This window comes from Ambystoma mexicanum, chromosome 13, assembly GCF_040938575.1.
Source record: "Ambystoma mexicanum isolate Mex_15411 chromosome 13, UKY_AmexF1_1, whole genome shotgun sequence".
In the NCBI taxonomy this organism is placed as follows: domain Eukaryota; kingdom Metazoa; phylum Chordata; class Amphibia; order Caudata; family Ambystomatidae; genus Ambystoma; species Ambystoma mexicanum.
The window spans coordinates 500770814-500792674 of NC_090938.1; the positions used below are offsets into that span (position 1 = coordinate 500770814).

Here is a 21861-nt window from a genome sequence, read left to right on the forward strand (position 1 = left end):
TGTACGCAATCCTCATCGAAGGTGGGATTTAAATGTGGTTCTGACCGCCTTATGCCTTTGACCATTTGAACTCATGGCTACGACGGATCTAAAGTACCTTTCTTGAAAGGTTGCCTTTTTGATCAGTGACTTCGGCAAGGCGATTTAAGTCTTGTCTGTGGAAATCCCGTTCCTTACCCTTCATAAGGATAAGGTTGTGCTCCACACTCATCTTTCTTTCCTACCTAAAGTAGTGACAGATTTTCATTTGAATCAATCTATCATTACCTGTCTTTTTTCCAAACCTGACCTCAGACACTGAGTATTGCACAATTTAGATGTCAGATGAGCTCCAGAAGTTCTATCTGGACAGGAAGGACACCCATCGCCGATGCAATCTGTCTTTCGCACGACCAAGCGCTCATGCAAGGTCTGTAAGCTCTTTGACCGAAAACTTTGAAAGACAGGCGGACTAAACGGTGGGTGGCCTATGCTATGCAGGCTGAAAGCCTTTTCCCCGTTGGCGCCATCGCTTTGGGCGAGGAATCAGTCGGCAGCCATTGCTCCGAACTACAAGCAGTCGACCTCAGTGATGGCTCCAGGAAGACATTGTACTCAATGTCTTTGCATAATGGGGCTTCCCAGAGATCGACTTATTCGCCACTCTGGAGAACGCACCATACCCAGATTCCACCTCCCAAAGGGAACAGTCTCTGGATAACATGGTCCGGGAAATGTCTAAGCTCCCCAAACCTAACTTCCCTGCTCAACAGGATAGTGCACAAGATGCACCAAGAACAAGTTTGGATGATTCTGGTGGCCCGCCACCCTTGGTTCTCCCATCTCATGGCAATGTCAGTCTCACTTCCCAGGTAGCTGACGTGCCCATACAACATCCTGTCTCAAGACCAGGCGGAACCACTACATCCATGCCCTCAAACTCTCAACTTAGCAGCCTGGCCCCTGAGGTCATAGTTCAGGCACCTCCAGCTCCCTAAAAGATGCATTGACCTACTCGGAGGCACGGAAACCAAACACCAGGCATTGCTACACCAGCAAATGGAAGCACTTTGTCATCTGGTTTTATGGCAAGGGCATCAATCCTATTGAATGCTCACCTAAAGATATCATCCTTTACCTAACTCACCTGCTAGATTCAAGACTGGTTTTCAATTCTCTTAAAGTCCACTTAGCCACTCTTTAGGCATGCACCATGCCCCAGAGCAAGGTTTCATGGTGGAACATTCCTGTAATCAATGCCTTTATGTATGGGGTAAAAAGACTTCATCCCCCTATTTCCAACCCAGCTCCCAGGTGGGACCTGGACTAATGTGACCTCCCTTTGAACCCATGCACAAGGCTAGCCTTAAAGCACTCACCTATAAGACCGCCTTTCTGGTGGCTATCACCTCTATAAGAGTTGGTGAACTGCATGCCCTTTGAGTTCAGGACCCATTTGTCACGATTCACAAAGGCGAGGTGGTTTTGCCCAGACCCTCGCTTTGCACCCAAATTTATCTCAAAGTTCCACGTAAACCAGTCCAGAGAACTACCCACCCTTTTCAAAACCTGACTAATGTGGCGGAAAGAAGCCTCCACACCCTGTATGTAAGGAGAGCGGTTATCTACTATCTGGAGAAAAAAAAAAGCCACTAAGAAAAACAAACCAGTTCTTCGTCTCCGTGGCAGCTGGTAGAGCATGGTATCCTGTCTTTAAATCAGCTATTTCTACTTGTATTGTAAACTGCATCACACCGTTACTCTTGCCAATAGATCTACCCTTCACGCCCAGAGCAGTGCACTCGGAGCACAGGGGCTACCATAGCATTCATTGCAAATGTTCCTCTCGCTTCCATTTACAAAGCAGCAACATGGAGTTCTGTACACCAACACTATTGCCTAGATACACTCTAGGTCTGATTCTCAGGTGCGACAAGTGGTCCAAGGGAATCTCTGCTACTGTTCCTTCACACATCCCACCACCATCTCTGGGTACTGCTCACTAGTCTATGCACAGAATGTGATTCTAAGCATATTAACAAGCATCAGAAGACATGCATTACTCACCATAATAGCATTTCTGATGGTTGTATCTGCTAAGATTCACATGCGCCCACCCTTCCTCCCCTTGTGGAGTAGAAGGAACATAGACCGCTTACACCACCTCTCTTCTGTACTTGTTCACACTGACTATAAGGCTCCCTCACGGCAGAAAAAACACAACCAGAGGGACACAGACTCGTGAGGGATTTTGGGTACACTACACGTCACGGATAGTGTTAGTCACGCCCATGTCGATGTCCCCTTTGGATCTTCGAAAGAAGGATGCAGTACTGTGCAATTTCCACTAGATGTCAGACTATATGCGCAGCATGTGACTCTAAGCAGATACAACCATCAGAAATGCTATTCTGGTGATTAATGCATGCCTTAGTTGACGTCAACTGCTGTGCAATAGTGAAATCATAAATTACGTGCTGGGTAAGCCATACATCCTGGAGCCACACCAAATCATTTAGAAATAACTCCTTGATGTGTTCCGGTATATCCATAAAACTATTACATCCCCTAGTGTTCCAGGTTACAACAGACATGGCTTGATTCTCCCCAGGCAGGTTAAGAGACCAGTCTTCCTGACTCCTAACTTTTGAAACTCATCCATCAAATTTGTTAGTCAACTCCAATCTTTGGGAGATGCCCACATCAATTTATTTTTTGTTAGAAATTCAGTAAGTCTGTTTCCTGTGCCCCTGCAGTGCAAGTGACTAATGGGATATCTCTCATAAGACGCACTTAAATGACCCAGGCACTGTACTGAATCATCCAGATCAAATTTTGCCCTGTGCAGGTCATACCCCAGCATCTTAACACTGTCCAATTGTACAAGAACAATCCTTACCACTGCTTTAGTTCTGAAGTCAATCTGCACCAGGTTTTGGCAATCATCCCTTGTGAAGAAGATCCGGTCTATATCCTCGGTAATCATTCTTAATTGCAGGATTTCATGGAACAGATGTGGAGTTTTATATAAACTTTTACAAAATTGAACAATTTCAGTATACTCACAATACACTCAAAAACCAGTAATATTATATACAAGAGTAAAAATACACCAAAAGTTATTTACAAAGATTAACACTTATTACAGGTGCCTTATTAGAAGACCAGCTTATTACTATGAAAACCTTATAAATTTGTATCAATTCATCTTCCTCTAAAAAAACTCATCAAATTCATTTTCTTCTTTATACTAGTCTTCAATTTACACTATGTTTTTACAATTACACTTCTGCCAGTTATACAAATTAATCAAAATTGTCAAGGGTTTTTCATCTGAGGTCATGTATTACAACATTCACTATTACATTACGCTCTATTTCCATCCTCTATTATTGCAAATGGCATTTAGGTCTAACATTTTCACGCAAGATAGCATACATTTGTTAGATATTCAATGACCCTTGTTTTTAGCGAAACTGAATTCCCATGAAGCATTTCTCCCTAGAGTTTTTCTCTCTACTTCCGATTGATCTTTAATACATTTTGTAAAATGTTTTATTCTCTCTTGCAGAAGAATTGGGCAAACTATTATCAGATGTAATAAAGATTTTGAGTCGTCTTTAGAAAAATGGCACAAATTCAGCATCTTAACATGACGAATACTCAATCTGATTTGTGTTTAAAACATTAAACCTAAAACGCATCGTCGAATTTCTGTATACTCACGAAGGATATTTCAATAAATATACTTCAGACCTTGGGGACCATTTGCAAAAATATATAGTTTGACTGTATTATCGGGAATTCAGAATTACATTATTTTCTATCCAGTCATATCCTTTGATAGTTTTTCACCTTTGTTGGATTTCTAATCAATGATAGGCCCATATCTGATAGAATTTTCATGCAATTGACCTTCAATGTAACCACAAGTGTCCTTTGACTCAGCATTTAGATGATGGTACAGAGTGTCCTTTTCAGCCGATAAACATTTTCTATACAGATTTAGTTTCTTCATATACATTATGCTGAGCGGAGAGTATAACCCCAATTCATATCTTAGTTCTAATGGTACACATTTCGGTATAAAATACAATATTTTCCGTCAGATCATTGATTCCATTTTTCTCAGATATGGGCTAAGCTCAAAGGGCCAAAATTCTACACCATATGTCAGTCTGGAAATAACCTTTAGCCTATAAAATTTGATAAAGGGTTCCAGTGTGAATTTCCCGAATTTTCTTTCGATTGCTCTTATTTGCTTAATTGATTCTTTGGCTTTTACCATCATTTTATTTTTATGGATCATAAGTGTTCCCGCTACTAAAGACATAACCCGGATAACGCAATGATGTTTGTGCATTAATTCTCTCACCGCAGCAGACCCAGGGCATTGAAGATTGCTTTGCTCTTTTGTTGCCTGCAGAGAAGATGGTAGTTTTACTTGGGTTAATTAATTTTCTTTCTATGATAACTTCCTCAAAAGCTCTAATAATTCTCTGTAGCCCAATCTTAGTACAGTCAAGCAAGAGAAAGTCATCTGTGTATGATGCCCACTGAATCGCTTCTCTGCTGATTTTTGGCACTACTTACCCTTGTTGATTTAATGACTTTCCTGCCTGCGAAGCATAGATGTTAGAGGATTGCGGCTAATCTACAACCTTGTTTCAAACTGTTTTGGGTTTCAATTAAGTTTGACATCAGACCCCTGTTATTCAATCTGACTCTCATGACTATCAGTATATAGAGCAATTATGTTAAGTAGCCCTTCATCAATGGCTAGCTCTGTTAGGGGTTGCCATAATTTGGGACGGTCTACCAGATCAAATGCTTTAGTAAGATCCATTGCTGCAATTTATGTTGTTCATAGTTTTTATTCTAGTATGACTCAGTAGTTGCATCATGAAGAGCCCACCTTCATCAGTACCCATTTTACTCCTGAATCCAATCTGTCTGCTGTCAAAGATTGAACTTTGATCAATCCATGCGGTTTACTTTTCCAGCACCAAGGCAGCAAAGATTTTGGATTCAGTATTCATAGGCTGATAGGTCTATAGTTATTTGGACATAATCTGTTACCTTTTTTATATATCAGCAGCACATACGACATTTTCCAAAAAACAGAAATACTCTTTTTCATATATATCCACAAATAGTATAAAGTTTTATGGACCAAATTTCCACATTGCTTTTCAGAGTAGCAAAGGACAGTAAATTAGGACCTGGAGTAGTTGTTGGTTTTGCTTTCCTAATAACTTTCCCTATATTTTCAATGGATATATCTAAAGACCATATCATTTCCAGACCACTAAGAGGGTCCCACACTTCAACAGATTTTTTGTGTAGATTGCCAAAAAAATCCATCCAAGCAGAGCCATCTATCGGGTTGGATTGTACATGAGATTGTTACTTGCATCCCATTAATGATCGACCAATAGCTCCTCGAATTACTCTCATTCATGGCCATGAGCATCTTTTTACCATCTTTTTGAAACTTCTAAGATCGATATGCTATATTCCAGTTTTTATGTTTGCTTTAATTGTTTTACCAAAGTTTTTTTCATCTCGATCAGCACTGCTCTTTTTATATCACGTATATCTTAAGTTTGATTTGGCAACCTTGATTTCTTGGTCATAACTATGTATGTGTGCTTTTATGTTAGGATGCCCATTGCTCAGAACCTTACTTCGTTGGACTGCTATATCTATGTAGTCTTTAAAAATCGCTACTGAATACATACTCATTTTACTATCGTTTGAGCAGGCATAGTCATGGATCAACACTGTATTAAACTGTACAATTCTTTTTGGGGTCCATTTTACCCTGTCACAGTAATTCGTAACTTCAACCACTTCATTAAAGTATACCAACTCTGCATGCACTAAGTTCCAAGGCAAAGTCAAGCACAGCATGTTCACTAGATGATCAATCGCTTCTATGTTGTTAGTTGTTGATATTACTTTGTTGCTAGCAAAAATATAATCTGATGGACTGAGCTCCTCCGGCCTTCCAGGTGGGCTTACTATTGTACATTGGAGACAATCTCCAGCATAGACCGAATTCTAACCACAGAAAACCTTATTTTTTTACTAGATTCAGTTTGATTGCCCAAGCGAAAATTTGACAATAGTGATCAGTCAGCATTCATATCTCCTGCAATGATGATTTCTGCTGAGGGATTCTCATCCAACCTTAATCCAATTTTCGTGTTTAAATCCAACAAAAAAAACGCCATTTGTTCATCTTTGACCATGCAACTGTTCCAGTAGAAATTGATCAATAATATTTTAATCGTGCAGTCCGTTTTAACAAGCTTAAGGCTAGCCCAGATTGTACTCTCCATGACCAATTCAGAGAACTCAAGAATAATTTCAGGGGTGTTTGTGTAGGCTAATGCAAGACCTCCTCTTGGGTGCCCCCAGAGTTCTTTATTTCCTGGTAAACCTATAGTACAAAATCCATCTAGGGAGAGGCAACCTAATGCCCGAGTCTCCTGAAGCATAATGAAATCAAACGTGCTTAGTAACATGCATGCCCCATGTACTTTTGATATACCCCCTAATGTTCCATGACACTAAATTGAACTGGTGGTCTTCGCTAAAAGGGGCTTTTGAACCTGCTTAAGTTCTATTGACTCCTGCAATGATATTGCCAACCATCGCCATTCCTGCATGTCCTCAGGTTGAATAGATAAAGGATAGACACATTTACTTTGTTTCAGTTCTCTTTGACTTGCTGGACTTTTCATGGTTAGTGGAATAATTGTCTGTAAATGGCATGATATTGAACCGTTCTTGATTAGGAATAAAAATATCATAGCTCCCATGGTCGGTCATTTTTTGACTAACAATCGCGACTGTGAAGACCTGAAATGGATTGTTTTGAAAAAAGTATGACTGCTAATGGCGGCAACACAAGCAGAAATATCTTAATAAAGGAAGAGATGAGGTTAATATTTCTCACCAAAAGCCATTTAATTGGCCTTAATGAACAACTAGACCTCGCTTTTTAAATTCCTTTCTTTGAGGTTGCATTTTGGAATTCTGTTAAATCGATTTTTTTTTGTCATCTTGATTTCATTGTATAGTCCTCTACTTTTCAGCTTTTGCTCGTTCCATTCATTTGGTTTGTTGGGTTAACCTTCATATTGTTCACAATAGTGTTGTGAAAGGCTACTCCTTTCCAATATTGCCGCATCCATTTACTTTGGACGCATCTTCACACGTGACTGGTATCGTGATGCTCTACAGTATATATGGAGCCGGTAGCTTCTCTTTGCAGTCCTTCCATTTTTTTGAGAGACTGCGTTCACTTGTACTACGGACACTAGAAGTAGACTCCCGTACGCGGTAAGCATTTGAGTCTGTTTTTGACCCATATGTACAAGCAGAATATGAGTGCATTTACCTTCGAATCACGGTGCAGCATGTTGGGCTCTAATTCTCTTTCGCCGGTATTGTAACTATCCGATACACTTGGCGACACGGATGATGTTTGCTTGTCAGCTTTTTCCGGCTCAATTCTGATCTAAACACACTGACGATGCGCGTTACTCACGGGCTTTACACATGCTTTGACACTGAACTACATTGCATCATCACAGTCCTCCGGATGCATGGTGTCTCCCCGCTTTAGTAAGACGTGGCGTTATAATGTAACAAACATTTTTTGTTCACTATATGGTGCGCAGTCATACTCGTGTTCGCGAGATAGTGTATTTAAACAGTGTACACACTGACAGGCTGTTCAATTTGTTAACAGCGTTCTCTTTTTTACCGTTTCATTTGTCAGATACTTTGAATCGCCTTTGCCGGGATACATCTAGTATGATCATCTTTACATCCACGTATGTGGTTTCAGTAATCTGATGGTGTACGACACAATTTAAACTGCAATACACGTTGCTGATACCGATTCACCCAAGTAAGTTTTTATGATGTTCGGTTTCCGTTTCTTTTACCTACTCTTGCAGTCTCCATACAACTTGATATTTTCTTTGAGTCTATACACGCGATTCGGCATTTGTCATATTTGATCTTATGTTTTATTTCCATAGGGCATATATTTTTCCAGAATTCTCATTTGGCCACATTGCGCTTGGTTTCACTTGTACCGATCCAATTAGTGGGGCGTATGCTGCGACTTGATATATGGCAGAGTAAGTGTTACTTTGACCCCAGTCCCAGAGTTACTGAATTATGTATTTAAGAGTTGACACAGGATTCTAGATTATTTCTGTCAATGTATTACTATTACCTTGTTTGGATGTGACCAGTTACAGCTACCCTAGGGTATTCCGGTTTTACCATCTTATTAATTCTAACTGTCCGTTGAGTGTCATTTTTTTACCAGACTGCTAATGCTTCCATTTTTTCCAAATCCAGTTGGTACATGCTCTTAAGTTTGGTACAAGCTAGCTGTTTTGAACTTTTGCGCCAAGTTTATATTTACAGCAACCTCTGGTATCGTGCATTGGTTGTCAGATGATTGTCTGCTTACCGAGCCTCCACAGGACGGTTTCTCCTTTTGTATTCACTCTCTTGCTCTGCACATAGGGTTTGAACCTAATATATTTAGGTTCTACACCCTGTTGGTCTTTCCATTAGCTGGTTGTGACCTCCGGTAGGTTTTCAACAGGTCATGTGACCTTGTAGCCACGCCCGTTGATAGAGCGTGCCACAGTTTTATGCTGAACTCTCTAAACTAAGTGATTTGAGATCCGTAATCTCTGTACCTCCCATTTCTTGTTTAGGTGTCAGGACGAGACTGAGCCATGGAACTTTGCAACATTCCAGCACCATCGATCATTGATGACGCCAGTTCCTATGTCACCCTGATGAATTTCCACATAATTAATTTAAATATGAAGCTGGAAAGAAACATGTCGGTTTTCTATATGGTCCACCTTTGATGCGGCTAAAACTGTCTGACTTTCTGAAGGTCTTAATCTGAAAGGACATTCTAACGATATTCTAGCAATATAGTGCTCGTCACTTAATAGATTTTGAACATGGTGCTATAATATTTTGTGTAATAAGTTTATTTGTGTTTATGTATAGTCTGTGTTTTTCACCTTTATGTTTTTGCGGTATGAATTACAGATATGTATGAGTTTAGTATGAATGGAGTGATTGGTGAATTGTATGGGTCTGGTTGTGTTGCTTATTGTTCCAAGTATTTGTTGTGACAATCATGTATTAGTTTTCTTCATGCATTGTATTTTATGACTTCAATGTTTTATGATAAATTAGGAGTTTTTAGAATTCTTATGATATACTTTATTAAATTGAATAAACTTTCTATTAAATTTAGGATGTGAATTGAATCTTTTCATCTCCTGTCTTGTGATGTGGTCTGTACTTCTTTAGAGGCACTATTTGGCCAATTGTACCATCCAGGGTCTAGTTTTGCCTGTTCACCTAAACAAGATTTTTTACCTCGGTCTCCTAGTTGCTCTATATATACACATGTTATTGAACCCCTTTTTCTGCAATGACCTAGCCTCTTTTAGGAGTAAAGATCTTACTAAAGGGGATTGTATTACCAACCTAACCTAGTCATAACGATAGGTATGTATATAATCCACTAATTTGATATCTGACGATGTGATCAGACTAAGTTCATGCATAGAACTGAACATTTTTAACATATAAGACCTGTTGAGGGAACGGGGACCACATTCCTCAAACACATAGGACAAGACTTGGTTTATTTGGGAACATAGGGGCCCTTAAAGGCATCAGTGTCACCCTCTGACATTGCCGGACGTCACTGTGAGCATTTAGAATTTTGGGTTGGTTTACTCATTACAGGACATACATTCTCAATACCTTCTTGAATTGCAATAAATTGATTCTCCCTGTGATTCTATTTTTCTCCCCCAAAGTCAATATTGAGATTAGCACTGGCTAAGATCTTATCTAAAGCCTTAGGAGACCCTGAAGTTTTCCCAGTTCGACTTTATTTTAGGTTTTTTTCCCACTATAGCTTCTATCATAAAACTCAGTAATATTTCATCAAACTCTTTCCTTAGTCCTTCAACTTTCTTACATGCCCCTTTTTCGGTCATTCTATCGGCATTCACACTTTTTCTTGATTCCTCAACTTTATTTATAGGTGACTGAGGAAGATCTCTTATGCCTTCATTTACTGGAATTAATGTCTTTTGAAATCCCCCCCCCTTTTCAGGCTTTTTAACTTCAACCTCATCTAGAGGGGGGGGGGGGGTCATCTGCCAAAGTTATAATTTTACCATTTTGATTTTTTGGTGTTAAAGGTGATGTAATTTTTGCTGATATTGGTGTATTAGATCGGGACTTAAAACTCTGGGTTTTTAAAAATATCAAATATATCTAGCATCCCTCATTCCAGTTTTTTAAGATTCCTTCCTGTTCTGCTTCATTGCATCAAATAGATTAACAGTGCCCTCTGTATAAGTACCATCGTCATTCACCTCTGACATTTTCTCTACTTTTGGACTTGTTTATCGAGTCAACTGCTGACTCCTTATCCTCCACCCATTCCTTACACGCTTGTTGAGCTTCTTTTTATTCAACATTGTCATGTCTTCCCTCAAGTCCATGCCACACATAAACTTCCTGGAAGACCGGTTTAGATTCTTGGTGGCATTCATATTTTTCTTCCGCAGCGCCTTTTTTCTTTTTTTTTTTTCTTTTTTCTTAGATGTTTTTGACTGTGGAGATTCAGATTTTCACTTAGTTCGCTCTTGCTGTTCGAATTTCCAGTCAATAACATCCTTCTGAGGGACACTTGGCCTCCCATCCTCTTTCTGAATTAAATCGGGTGAAGTCCCTTCTATTACTTCCTGAGCCTCGTTTGTTTTGGTTTTATCTAATGAACCATCCACGGGGCGATGTATCATTTAACCCAGCATTTTCATCTTGATTGGTTTCGATATGCCATTCCGCCATCAACCTTCTGCATAAGTCAGGCAAAGCTGTTAAAGCCATGACTATTTCTTTAAGAAGACCTGAATGCATTTTAAGTTCAGCAACCATAATATCGAACTTCTATTTCTCACTTGAGGCGTTACAATCAGTTATTGGGACATTCTTCTATAGTTTCTAAATGCTGTGTAAGACAAAGCAGGGAAATTTCACCTGTTCCAAAAATGGTGGGAGTATCTGTAAACGGATCGCTTGCTGACATGCTCTTAGAGTTGTGGGAATTCACCTCGTTAATGGAAGTTTTTCTCCCCCTCACAAAACAGTGATTGCGAGGGGTCGATTTTTGCCTCCTTCTCACCTTCCTTAAAGTATCCATCTCCTGCCGAGCATGCTTGAGCGCATTGTCATCTCATCGTCTGTATCAATTTGCCCTGGTATAGGCGTTGGAACTGCTGCTGCTGCTGCTGCTGCTGCATGCGCCATGCTAGCTCTACAGGTAGTAATGGTTAGATTTGGTAATAGGTTGATGATTTTTTTTTCTTAACGTTCCTCGAGCTCATTGCTTATGCAAATGCCTTGCGTACCACTTTGTGTAACTTCTTTGACTTGGAGTTATATTGCACTCGACAAAATTGTATCAACAATCTGCTACTTCGTGGTGCATTGAACATGCTTTAGACACACAATGCATTGTTAAACTGAGTGCACTTACTCCTAGATATTACCTGCTCGCCCGCACACGGCGCTTGAGAGGCCACTTGCTGAGGTGCGCACGCTGATGGCGCGGGCTCCGGTTTATATAAGGTTCTCCCATTTGGTGGGCGTGGCCTAGGATTACACAAAAGAAACGCTATATTAACATTATAACGTTATTTGGACCGCAAGTAAGATAGCTCTAATGTTATTAACATTCACCAAATGTAATTGACAGTAAACCCCGTATTCTGAGACAAGCTTCTGTTCTGTTCACTCGTGGTTCACGGAAACAGGGACCAGCGTTTCCAGGCTAAACAGGCCACTTGCTGATGCGCGCCTGGACTGACCACTTAGCCCAACTGGATCTGCAACCAGTGTTTTTAGCATGAAATTAACGAACTTACTAGCTAAACGTTTTGACCCAAACTGGAATTGCTTTGTTGTGGGATGAGGAGGAACTTTGATACATTGAGCCGGATTGACGTTCCATAAGAACACTAGTCCCACGACCTGGTTCCATCCCCTACTTTGCAATGATACATGCTTGTCACCTCCTTGCCGTCCATGTTTGGGGGCGGCCGCCACCTCCCCAGATTATAGTCCTGCATGTTTTTGGTCAGACCAAGACCTCCCAGCAGCACGGGATGGAAAGACTCCCCACCCTAAACACTCTTTAATTGACAACCCTGTGCCATCGTTGTTCCACACCACCTTGACAAATTGAGAAAATTCTGTAACCCGGTAGTTCCAGGTACCACTTGGAATACAATTATTTTTAAACTGCCCAATTCATCTTCCCTTTTCCCACCCCCCTCGGGGACCAGCCACTCCACTTATCCGCTTGATAAAGGCACATTGGACAGAGTTTGAGTCGTACAGTCCACCTTTGCACCGAGGCATTAAGTAGTTCCACTGTTTATTTTAAAAATAAGTGATAAAAAATACTGTCGCACCTTATTTTGGAATTATTTTTGAGTGCTTGTGATTTACTTTTACCTTATTTTAAGGTCTGTTTAGGTGAGCTTGATAGTTTGTGCTGGTTAGTTTTAAATTAGAAATATATTATCAAATTTTAAATGTTCTGATTTAAATTATGTGTTAAATTTTACTTTTGTTTTACATAATTTTCTTTCATAAAATATATTGTAAAGTTGATTTATATCAGCTCTATAAATAAAAAAGATTTAAAAAAGTAGTTACACTCCAGTTTGGGTGGCAGCATTAACCTCGCTCCCTGATGCATAGTTTTCCACCATGAGAAAACTATCTTGGGCATGGCACCCTTGCTTCCTGTTATATGAATGTTTTAAAGAAATGTTCTTGAACCGGTTATGCTTATTCCGTCCCTTTTTTACCTAGCGATTTTTCCCATTACACAATTTCCTTCCTGCTGTGCCACTTTGTGAAACGCTGCTTTTTGGCCTTCACCACAATGGAAACCATTGCAAGTGAATTTTGAAATCACGCAGCTGCTGTGTGTGGGTGTGTAGCTCCAGTTTAATATCACCTATCTTTATTTTGGCATATGTAATGTGCGCTAGGCCCGAGGACATTGCGCCCCATCACATAGAGAAGGAGTTTAAAACCCTTTTGAGTGCTGAGATCCCTGCTGTGTTTAACCTTACATGATAGTCTAACTGCTGCAATGTATGGTGCAACTCCTTTAGTTTCCCACTCTGCACCATATTCACGCCAGACGTATCCAAGCCAGAAATGCTGTTTGGATGTTCTGTAAGGAAAGGGGTCTTCCTCATCCAGACGAGACTCAGTCAAGTTAATTAGGGGTCTAGCAACAAGGTAATCTGGGTAAACCTATTTTGACCGACTATTGACCTCCCTCGACTTTCCATTAAACTTTTATTGCTAATGTTAACCAAAATATCCTCTGCATTCTCTTTTGATCTTCGAATTGTTTTAACGTGCAGCTGTACTGGGGCTAGAGATGGTTTTAAAAAGTCCTCTAATCTGCGTTTGCCCGAAGTGCAATTTTCTACGCAGGTGGCGTTAGCTTCCCCCCTTCTTCCAAACTGTTCTTTTCTAACCAGGGGTCTAATGGTACTCCGTGGTTGTTCAATCCGTTCAGACTCTATATTAACAGATATTTCTCCATTCCAAGCCTCGGCCCAGTTTGTCTCTGCCCCTCCTCACTCCCCACCGCCCAAAAACCTCCATGCTCGAGTCAACCGTTCAGCCTACCTGTGTAGGGGTAGCAGTAATGCTTTTGAGTTTACACTTTCAGGCATGCCACAGGCCACTGGGAATATAGGCTCAAGCGTTCCTGCACCTTTGTACATACTGTCTGAGTCTCTGGCACGCATTCCTCTGACCAATCAGCTTCCAGGTGATTTCTTTTTTATTTTTTTACGGTCCAGCTTGGCACAAGAGGCAGACAGTCTACCTACTCCCAAGCCATCCATCAAATTGGTTGAGCCGGTCTTCTCACCTCCCGACACGACAGCTGGTGGCAAATTAAATTGGGGTAATGCACCAACACTATCGCAAAACACGGTTAATCCCTGCTCAACGGGCGTTGTTCAATTACGCCACTTTATTGCGATTCTGTCTCTTGCACAAAATGGGCTGTCACTTCTTGTTTATATGCGCTTCGATAGGTTTCAGAGACCTCATCCCTGGCCACTAGAGTCGCACCCTCAAATACAAGACAAAATGCAAAAAGTCTGGTGTCGGACACTGGTCCGCTAGTAAAATATGTTTCATGGTACATGAAGCTAATTTATTAGACGATCGTTAAGTGGCATATGTCGATTGTATCTATGCATAAAAATAATTCTCAAGACACCAGAGTAAGGAAATGGTCCAGTCCAAACCAGTTCAGCACCAGGAACCCTATTGAAGGATGCTATAGAAAAGTCACCATGTTTCTTGTGCGCATACTGTACTGCTGCAAGGTTTATAGGCTTACCCTCACCCTCGGAGCGTGATTCGTATCCACTCCACTGCCTTCTCTTGTTTCTGGTTTACAATGCTGCTCAATGAATCACTTGCCTCACACATGCTTGAACAGCTTTTGTTCACGTCTGAGAAATGCCCAAGAAATTCCCATTAACAACCAACAAACACTTATTTGTTTTATTTGTATGTATTGTGGTGTTGTACCCAAGACTTTTCATGCCAATCCACATGCAAAAGTAACTATTACTTTATGCCCTTGTAAGTGTTTTTTGGATACACATGCAACACCTGCATTGGGAATGCTAGTTGGAATGTTTTTTTGAAAATCCAAAATAAAATGTCCCTTAATTGACAGTACTGTTATGATTTTGATAGATTTGCATAGGGGTGATCTCCTGTCCTAACCACACATTGAAATCGATCTGCAAATGTATTTGGTCCTGTGTAAAACCCAGGATGATTAGCACTGAACGATGTAATTGTTTTGTTGGAAGATTTCCTCCAGTGTTGACACTTCGTAAAAACATTGACCATGCTACAATATATGTATTGACCGACATGTATTTATTCCCATGCTGACGCAGCTAATCTACATGAGTTGTGTAGTGACATAGACGTACTAGAAGCCTTCATGTGTGGGGAAATCTTAGTAGCCATCTTGCAACTATACATGCTGGCTTAGGGTTTGAGTGGGAGAAGTCTTGTTTTGATCCTCGACAGTATGCATGCTCCGTGCCATGGTTTTTTTTATAACTAACTGCTGTGTTCCCCCTGTTTTCTAAAGGTTGAGCTGTGTTTAGAGTGTATAGAGTGGGCAAAATCAGAGAAGCGAACCTTCCTTCGCCAGGCTTTAGAGGTACGTTACATATTTTGATGTTTTTTTTTTAACCATGGATAGAGAATTGGAGGCAATGCTTACATTACATCAAAGTAATTTTGTTAAATAATTGAAATTCCCCTACCCAGATAATCTCCAAAGGTTGTGCCGCATTTTTAGGGTCGGCCCCAGAAAGTCAATCCTCACAAAACTAGACCCATGTTGCCTATCACCCTCCTATTGTACTTGATAATTAGGTTTCATAAGAGGGGTAGTTTGAGGTATAAAGTAGAGCACCAACATCTAATGGGTTATTCACCCAACCGTGAAATCCTGCTACAAAACCCACTGCCAACCATGCACCCAAACATGCCACATCCACCAACCAGTGCTTTTATGTGCTTTAGTATCAACCATCCTGGCAAAACCCTTCAGTCTCCCATCTCATTCCTGGTTCTTATGTTTGCTAAACTTTCAAAGCATTTGCTATCTATTGTAAACCTAGGCCTTTCCACTCGCATTGAATTTCAGTCTACCATTTTATTAGTCCTGTGCATCTGTACTGAACGTCTTTCTTACTTTCGTGAAGTCCCTCTGGTGTTGCTCCATGGGGAGGCTTTGTTGCGGGAAGATCAATGCATGTTACCCTTTCTTTGCAGAGGGTAGAACCAGTGCTTTAATGTCAAGATCCCTCACTGCTGCAGGCAATACTCCACCTCAAGCTGTTCAAGAACACTGCCAAAAGAAATATTGATGACTCAATGAATCGCATCACTTAATCACCCAATTTTCATTGGACTTCAATAAAAACCCAGAGGCCCGTCTCTTCATCCCTATTACCATGTTTTGTAGCTCATGTGTTGGCGCAGTTCTGAAACTCTGAAAGTGTTATGAAGGAGGTTAAATGAAGTAAAGATTCCAAGGCAATCCTACCCGTTTCCCTTGCGACTGCCAGGTTTAACTCTTAGAAGCAGGCACTTGATTTCCCTTTATTTTCCTGCATTGTTTTCACTTAAGTCTCAGCGCGGTTTGGATGTGCACCTTGTAAAGTCACTGTTTGCCTGCTTTGTGAGTTTCCTTTCACATTTGGCTGGATTTTTGTGGTGCCCCGGCTATCTTTCCCCCAATGAGCTCCATCCATATCTTCCTGGGGATCCAACTCTTATGTATGTGGTAGTTTGGAAACCCTTCTGATCCCTCACATGTGAGGGCTACAAAGGATGTCCAATCTCCCTGGCTAAAAGGAACCTTTCCCAGTGTTCTATTGACAGTAAACCTTCAGATGGTGGCTGGTTAAGTCCTACTAATTTTCTCTGGAATCCTTTTTGCTCCTTGAGCACTCAAAAGTAGAGTCTGTAGTTTGTAAGTCCAGTAGCCTTGAAACAGTACTTTGTTACCCTTGAGTGGGGATTGTGAGTAATTTCTGGTGTGACCTCCACTGTGTGCCTGGTGTGAGGGATGTCTGAGATTCTCTTGGAAGCTGCAATCTGTCCGGCCTAGAGCACACCTTTTTTAAGACCGTGTTGAGGGGGTGTTAAGATAGAGGGATGCGGGGGAGAATATCAACCCTGACACTGGGTTGTATCTTACAATGTGAAGACAGTAGGTGTCCACAAACTTGTGGAACACTCCCATCCCCTGCACACCATAATGTTGCAACAACAACCAAACTCTTGTCAAATTTTATCACATGAAACTTTATGTAAATTATAAAACCTTTTACTAAAAAAGGATTTTTCAAACAAACAACTTTTTTTTATAAATTAGTAACAATCTGATTAAATATCAAAAACTAAAGTTCACAGTCAAGATAGAGGCTATTCCTTCATAGTCTAAATCGACCAGTCCATCAAACCTCAATTGGTATGTCTTGGGTAGGCAGATGTACTGAACATCAAAACACCATTCAACTTAGTGCGTATTATCCCAGATATTTTGAGATGTCAGTTGCTTTGTAGTGCAGTACTCTTTACGCGTTTCGGGGCCAAAATATCCCCTTCTTCAGAAGATGTCTACCAAACTTTCACTTTCCTTTTAGTGTCTAAATAAGATAAAATAAAAATTGCTTTAGTATAAATCATCTTAATGTATAATAACTTTCTGCCATAGCTGGATAATGCCCCATATATAATCACCTGATCATGCCTTTAACTGTTCTCCATTTAGGGTTAAGTGCCATCTTGATTTATGCATTCATGTCCATCGTAAAAACAATAAAAGACTAACAATAAGTCCCTATGTTAAGATGAAGTACAAATAAAAACAGACAGATGCGTCTGTAATCTCAATTAGTTAGAAAGTATGTTACAATAATTATCTGGGCTTTTGCGAAAGGGCACGACTCCCTGCACATTCAGACGACTCCACAGGAGTGAGCTGAGCATTCAAAGTTCATACAGCTTTTATACAATTAGCTGGCATGTAGTCAAGACAAGAATCTGCATAATCATTGGCAGCTGGTTGCACGCACTGTTTCACGTCTCAGTTTGTGCAAAATTTCTTGCAAACTCAATCCTGTAGCTTAGCAGTTATATCTGCTGCTGCACGTACCACACCTGCCTTATCTTCAGGCGGCCTAGTACGGTGAATCGCTCGTGTGGTTTCATAATTAGTGCACATCTTACGCAACAAACATGTGTCCCACCCCTGCTCTGCTCGTCTTGGAATAACAAGGGTCTTGGCCACAAGCTGTCAGCCCTTGTGTCAAACGTTTCTGAAAATGGTTTATCTTGCTTAAAACATGAGCACCAACTGAAGCGGCATGGCCGGCCCTCCCACTCGGTATCTACAAAGTGGCCCTTTGCTTATGTTGAGCAAGATTACTGTATGTCAATCTTATTTAATCCTTCCATTTCTTTCAACCACATTACCCGCTTATACTCTTCGTTTGCAGCCACCTAGACTGGCCTTGTGTGGATTATTTTATTCATTGCTCTACTGCAGCAATCTACATAACACCCTACAAGCATCGGGAAACACTGCACACAAAAACCCAAGAAGAATATTATCCCAGCTTCTACCAATCGCGGGGCCAACTATTTCCATCCCCAATCCTCTAACAATGACATCCACCAACTTTCACCTGACCCAGTCTCGTAATGAATGGTTTCGGCAATCCTATGCAGCTTTGATATATCAGACAATACCCCGTCTGTTGCGTCAGGTTAATAGGCGCAGCATTGTGATCCTACTATGGTGCAGACTCCGCACCTTTCTGCTGTCAACATATCCAAAGCATACCTGTTTTGTAATGTAACAAACCGTATGGCTTTCATCTCATACGTAATGTTGGTAAAGATATCAGTAGTTTCGCTAATCATTGCGTCCACCATTCTACTCAGTTTGCGCACATCCTGGGAGTTCAAAAATATCCCTGCAGGGAGCGTCATTGATATAGTAAAGGCAATAAATATTTCCAAACTTGTCCACCACCGGTCCTCCTTCCTTTATTGCCCTCTTATGCCTGTACTTAGCATGCATTTCTTCTGGGCTATAGATCATGGCTGCAGGCCCCACCTTTGCAATATAACAAGTTCCTGAAAAATTCCAAGGAAGCCACAAATAAGCCTTTCCATTACACACATATGCATATCCATCAGCCTGGCCTATTCCACTCCTGAGCTTGGTAAAGTCACAGGTAACATTGTAACCCATATCTGTTTCTCCCGGCCCTTCTGAAAGTCTTCTTAAACAACTCCCTATTTACCGGAAAAGGAGTCGGTAAGGCCCAACCGTTCGTGTCCTGACCAGTTGTCTGCCCAGGTCACTCCTTCCTTCATTAATTCGTAAATAAAAGTGGACGTATTACTATTCCCAGGCCCTCTTCCCGTTTGGCACACTGTCTTTCCCCATCAGTCCCCTTAGATGCAGAACCTTCATTGCTAACACCGAACAACTTACATATTCTGTTATTGCTAAGGCATAGACGGGTATCCCGTCCTCAGCATGGCAGTGTATATGGCTACATATCCAACATTTCGACACATTCAATGCCCTGATTCATTCATCAGTTTCACATAGGTATTTTTGTTCATGTTTGTTCTTGCTATATACATCAATACCAGTGCTATTTTTTGCGAGTAGGCATGGGAAGCGTATTTTTGAATTCGTCCATTGTCGGATGTTCTAAATGCCACACAAAGGCACCCAACCCTGTTAACCCCACAATACCAATTGCACAAAAGACAGCCTTTTCTCCAGCATGGGGTCTGGCATGGATTCACATGCTCATGAATTGTCATGACGCCTACCCCCGGGGATCCAGACCAGGTCCAGCAACCCCGGAAGCAGGCATAAAGTTATTTTGGGCAAGCCCAAAAACCCCTGCTAGGGGCTGTTTGGGTGCAGTCCTGGCGCCTATGGCGCCAGGCTCATATGGAGTCAGTCCTGGCGCCAGGCTCATAGAGTAGAACTTACCTGATGCAGACCATGCTGCAAGCTTACCTGATGCAGACCATGCTGCAAGAGCTCAAGCCAAATGAGGCTAGGAAGGGACTATTTTACCTAGGGACTATTTTTTACTCGGGCGGGGCTGGGGAGGAATACTTACCTGGGACTACTTTGGAGGCTATTTAAACCACGCCCAAAGAGCAGCACATGCTTTGTGTTATTCTGCATCCAGCAGCGTAACACTCACCATGCCTGCAAGTCTGCATCCAGCCTTCTGCCACGCCCGCCTCGAGTTTGGAGCTCCTAGAAAAAGGGAGAAAGAAGGAGAAAAGGTTAGAACAAGAGCAATACCTTTGATCCTTACATGAATTTCTGATCCATCGCGCCTTCAAGCTGGAAGAAAGAAGTTATTTTATGCGCGTCGCCTCGCCTGCTGCAGCGCCGCGCTTAACTCACCGGCCTTCGCAGCATCTTCACATTACACCTCCTCCTGCATGTTCCCGCCGCATTCCGGCACCTAAGGAGTAGTCAAGAACAGCAAGGTGAGCCAAGGGAATACACAGCGGAATATTAGTGACCCCCCCCCATAGATTTACCTGATTTTACCACCGGGGGTACTATTCCTCTTCACGGGTCGGCGCAGCTTCCACTGCATCTTCGCCGAACCCCGGCCCCTAAGAGGAAACAAAAGGACAGCAAGGTGAAACAAAGGGACTATCAAGGGGAACCCTCCTCACCACATTAGACTTACCTGATTTTACCGCCAGAGGTATTATTCCCCGAGACTTCATACTTTCTCTCAGTGCCTGAATAAGGGAGAAAGCAACAGGTTACATATTGACATTATTTATCACTCTTCACTAGGGTCAAGCTGCAATCTGCAAGGAATCGGGCAAGAGTGAAAGTCAGGCATTTGAACTCTTACGAACTACATACTTTTCGGAGTCAATATTGTTCTGGAACTCACCAATTCCTTCGAGCCAGTGAAGCAACTGGTTATCAACGCGCTCCTGCGCTCAATGCAGGATGGAGAGCTCATCTTTTCAAACCATCAGGTGAGACTATAAGAGGGGACATCAAAGGTGATCCGTGGGGAGAACAGCAGGGGGCTGGGGGGGGGGATTTACACTCCACTCCACGGGTGGTTAATTCCCTTTCTCCATTTGCAGAAGAATATTCCTACAGGCCAAGCAAACGGAGCTAGGTGAGCCAGTGCAGTCCGTCATCTCGGCCCTACACGTCACATTGGTGGAGACCGCAGCTGTCCAGTTCAGATTGACGCCTCTGTGGGAGCCAGGTGAGCGTAACATGAATATTTCCCGTCAGGCTGGGAATCCTCGGTAAAGAAAAAATCAGTTTCACTTTTGTTTCTGAACTGTCTTTCTCCTAATAACCAATCACTGGTCTCTGGGTCATACTGCCCCCAGCCAATGACTGCCCTTTACCTAAGTCCCTCCTCTGGCAGCCATCCTCAGATTTTACCCGCACTTTCAAGTGTTGGGAGTCCTCGTGCTAGAGTTTAATCTCATTTTTTTAGTCAATCGAGCCTCAAGCTCCACCGTTTCTACTTCCGATCAACGGGGACCCGTTTCGGAATTTTCTACGGCCCTCAAGGGCCAAGTTTTCGACGAGTTCCACTTCTTGGAGGATTCCAGAAGATCTGAGGCCTACTCCGTGTGGACATTGCCCAGGACAAAGGAAGCACGACGCCCGGATCCAAGCTGTTGAGGAACTGCCCTGGATGAGGATTGCAGAATGTTTTCAAGGAGGACGAGCATTCTAGATGCCTCTACTGCCTTCACGAAGACAAAATGCACGTGGAGAAGGACTGTGCGTTTTGCAAGAACATGTCGGAGCGGACCATGAAGGATCGGTGTATCTGCCTCACCAACTGGCTGCAGTGAAAGAGCCCAGCAGCAGTTGAGAAGAAGAGGTCCGAACGGTCTTCTAAGACCTTTTGAGGGTGCTCCGGTGACAGGGGCCCAACAAAAGGCAAAAACACCGTGGGTCTGCAGACACCGGTAGCGCCGAACAGTCGGGCTCCTTGGCTGCCAGGCAGGGTGCACTTTCACCGACGCCATCAACCACGAGCCAACGCTCTGGCTCGGGGAAGAGGAAATCTGAGAACCCGGGAGAAGTCCTGGTCGATCCCGACGGAG

General features: G+C 42.0%; 1 protein-coding gene across 1 annotated transcript in view; it reads left to right on the forward strand.

Moving 5' to 3' along the window:
• PSMD11 (proteasome 26S subunit, non-ATPase 11) overlaps positions 1-21861 on the forward strand; it is a 996429-nt gene that overhangs the window by 344509 nt on the left and 630059 nt on the right. The window contains exon 4 of the mRNA XM_069634167.1: positions 15281-15352. Within this exon, the coding sequence (XP_069490268.1) occupies positions 15281-15352 (72 nt within the window). The remainder of the gene's footprint in view (positions 1-15280; positions 15353-21861) is intronic.